The 2,500-nt window shown below is 40.8% G+C and overlaps 1 protein-coding gene across 13 annotated transcripts in view; it reads right to left on the reverse strand.

The window, feature by feature from the left end:
* Positions 1 to 2,500, reverse strand: part of LOC113810987 (pH-sensitive chloride channel 1) — a 97,811-nt gene that overhangs the window by 25,280 nt on the left and 70,031 nt on the right. For 10 of the 13 annotated variants that reach the window (XM_070132266.1, XM_070132250.1, XM_070132215.1 and 7 more), the window contains 2 exons: positions 489 to 641; positions 64 to 78 (listed from right to left, as the gene is read on the reverse strand). In XM_070132266.1, the coding sequence (XP_069988367.1) occupies positions 64 to 78; positions 489 to 641 (168 nt within the window). The remainder of the gene's footprint in view (positions 1 to 63; positions 79 to 488; positions 642 to 2,500) is intronic. The other 3 variants (XM_070132228.1, XM_070132260.1, XM_070132279.1) reach the window with 1 other exon arrangement.

Consider the following 2,500-nt stretch of genomic DNA (forward strand, 5'->3'; position numbering starts at 1 on the left):
CACTCAAATGACATTCATGCACTTTTGCACATCCTAAAGGCTAAATGGATAATTTTTACTCACTGTCACTGTCACGTCCTGGGAAAGAGAGAACAAAGTGGGATTTTACATTTTTGGTTTTATAGAAGACACAGGGATTCATGCAATGTGGTGTTATAATCATTATAAAAAATATTAGTATAACGAAATGATATATGTAGATAAATTGCTAATGTCTTCAATGTGCAATTTTCTAAAAAGAAAAAAAAAAAAAAAAAAAAAAAAAACACTACAAGAATAAGAAAACTTCTACTGATACCCTGCTGGACCCTGAGCGATACGAGTGCCAGTGTACATCTCATCTTTTAAAATCCTATTCCCTCTTTACCGTCAGTTTGGTTATTTTCTGGTTAATACTACGTTAGTTGGTTGGGTTAAACAAAGTTTATGTGCTAACAGAACAGCATGTACTGTGAATCCAACCGTCCCAGTCATTACGCGAACATTACCTCTCCGTTGGGGCAGTTGTTAGGAGCATTGGTGTGAGAACACTGGGAGTTGCCGCAGTTGGCGCAAGACACGAGTTCATGGGAATTTCTGTTGCCCGACGCCACCTCGGTGCCCGAAGACCCCACAGGACCACCTGGCCGCATCCGTTCCGTCTGCAATAGAGCTCTCTTAGTCTCGCTGTCTGGGGCTGAAGCAGAGAAGGGGCCGGGAGCCGCAGCAAGGCAGAACAGCCAAAGCTGTGCTGGCGGCATCAAACACAAGCCTTGTGCAGAGAAAGCTCATTTTACTTTCGTCACGTATTCATTATTCTTAAATGCTATACATATGTATATCACTGATAGAATGACTCTGGAATCAGCTATAGTGAAGCGCGTAGCGCAGTGCAGGAGAAGCTAGAAGACCTAATTGAATATGCCTAAACAGTAATATACAACATATTACTTGGACGATGAGAAGCGCGTGACAGTTCTAATGCGCAACAGGTTTTATTACTTTTCAAGTTACTGCGTGTGGTAAAGCACAAGCCTGTGAGGGTGCGGGAAGCCGTGCTTATTGGGCATCCCGGGACCTCACTGTGACATTGGTGCATGATACATTAACATACCAGGGGTTCATGCACAGCTACATCCCAGACGATATATGTCTGCAACATTTGGGCTGATACCAATATAAGAATAATATTATTACGCTACGTTTATTGGATCTTGGATGACAACATAATGTGTATTCGAAAAATACTTTATTTACAAGAAATTATGTGTACGAGGAATGGATGAACGTTTCATGAGTTGATGGAGTGAAATAATATAATTCTGGTGATTCTGATGTTGCTAATGTTCATGCAAAAGTAAAATAAACGTCGACAGTGTAACCCGATTCTTATTGTACTTTCATTCATAATGAGACAATTATGTCACTTTGAAAGTCGGTGATAAATGAAATTAGGTATCATTGCTGACGTTTATAAGAACAGACATTGGTCATATTCCTGAAGTGGATGCACCCAATGCCATGACAGAGAAACATGCGATGCATGCAAATAGTCATAGGCGACTGCACCTCTCACCATGACGTTCCATGTTGTTTCCAATTTCATTGTTTTATATATATATATATATGTAAACAAGTACATAAGTGCTCGCACTGAGAGTCAAAAGGGGAAGCAAAATGCAAATATCTCCTCGGGCATCACATTCATGAATTGGGAAATAAAGAACAGACAAACAACACGGTCGCGGCTCATGATTGGCGGGTGCGGCTGTGGAGAACCAGAGGGAGGTAGGCATGTTGGCCAATGAGCAGCCTGAACCTGGTAGCCAAGCTGCGTGTGAACCGACTATTGGATGAAATGAGCTCGGGGGCGGGAAGGGCAGTCAGCGCCGACATTCATATTTACAATTCGACGCTTTTTTCATTTAGGTGTTAAAAGGTTTATGAAGAGTTTTAAAATGTATGATATCATTCTTTGATAATGCCAAAGCGATTTTTTCCGTAATCTACTTGAGATTTGGAACAGATTAAGCTAAAATGCATAATTCACAGTAAATATTCTATTAATAAATCCTACATTGGTATTTCATATATAATTTGCATCTGGCAGACTTGTTCTCATATTTAAGGATGTGTATATATTAGCACAAATTTCTTTCATTCATGCAGGAACACGCATATATATTTGCACAATGCGTGCACACACACACACACACACACACACACACACACACACACACACACACACACACACACACACACACACACGCACGCACGCACACACACACACACACACTCGGTCACTCATTCTCATTTGTTTTCCGACAGTTTACGGTCGAATTAGATCTTGCGAGCAAGATATACTCATATACACATATGTGCATGTGTGTATCAAACATATACACTATACATGGGCGGCGATTCATCTGCCGACACCGTCTCGGATGATGTGATGCCAGATTCACTCCCGCAGCCATGAGTTTTAAATATGTCTGCAGCTAAAATCTATGACAAGAAAAAA

This window comes from Penaeus vannamei, chromosome 2, assembly GCF_042767895.1.
Source record: "Penaeus vannamei isolate JL-2024 chromosome 2, ASM4276789v1, whole genome shotgun sequence".
NCBI classification, from domain to species: domain Eukaryota; kingdom Metazoa; phylum Arthropoda; class Malacostraca; order Decapoda; family Penaeidae; genus Penaeus; species Penaeus vannamei.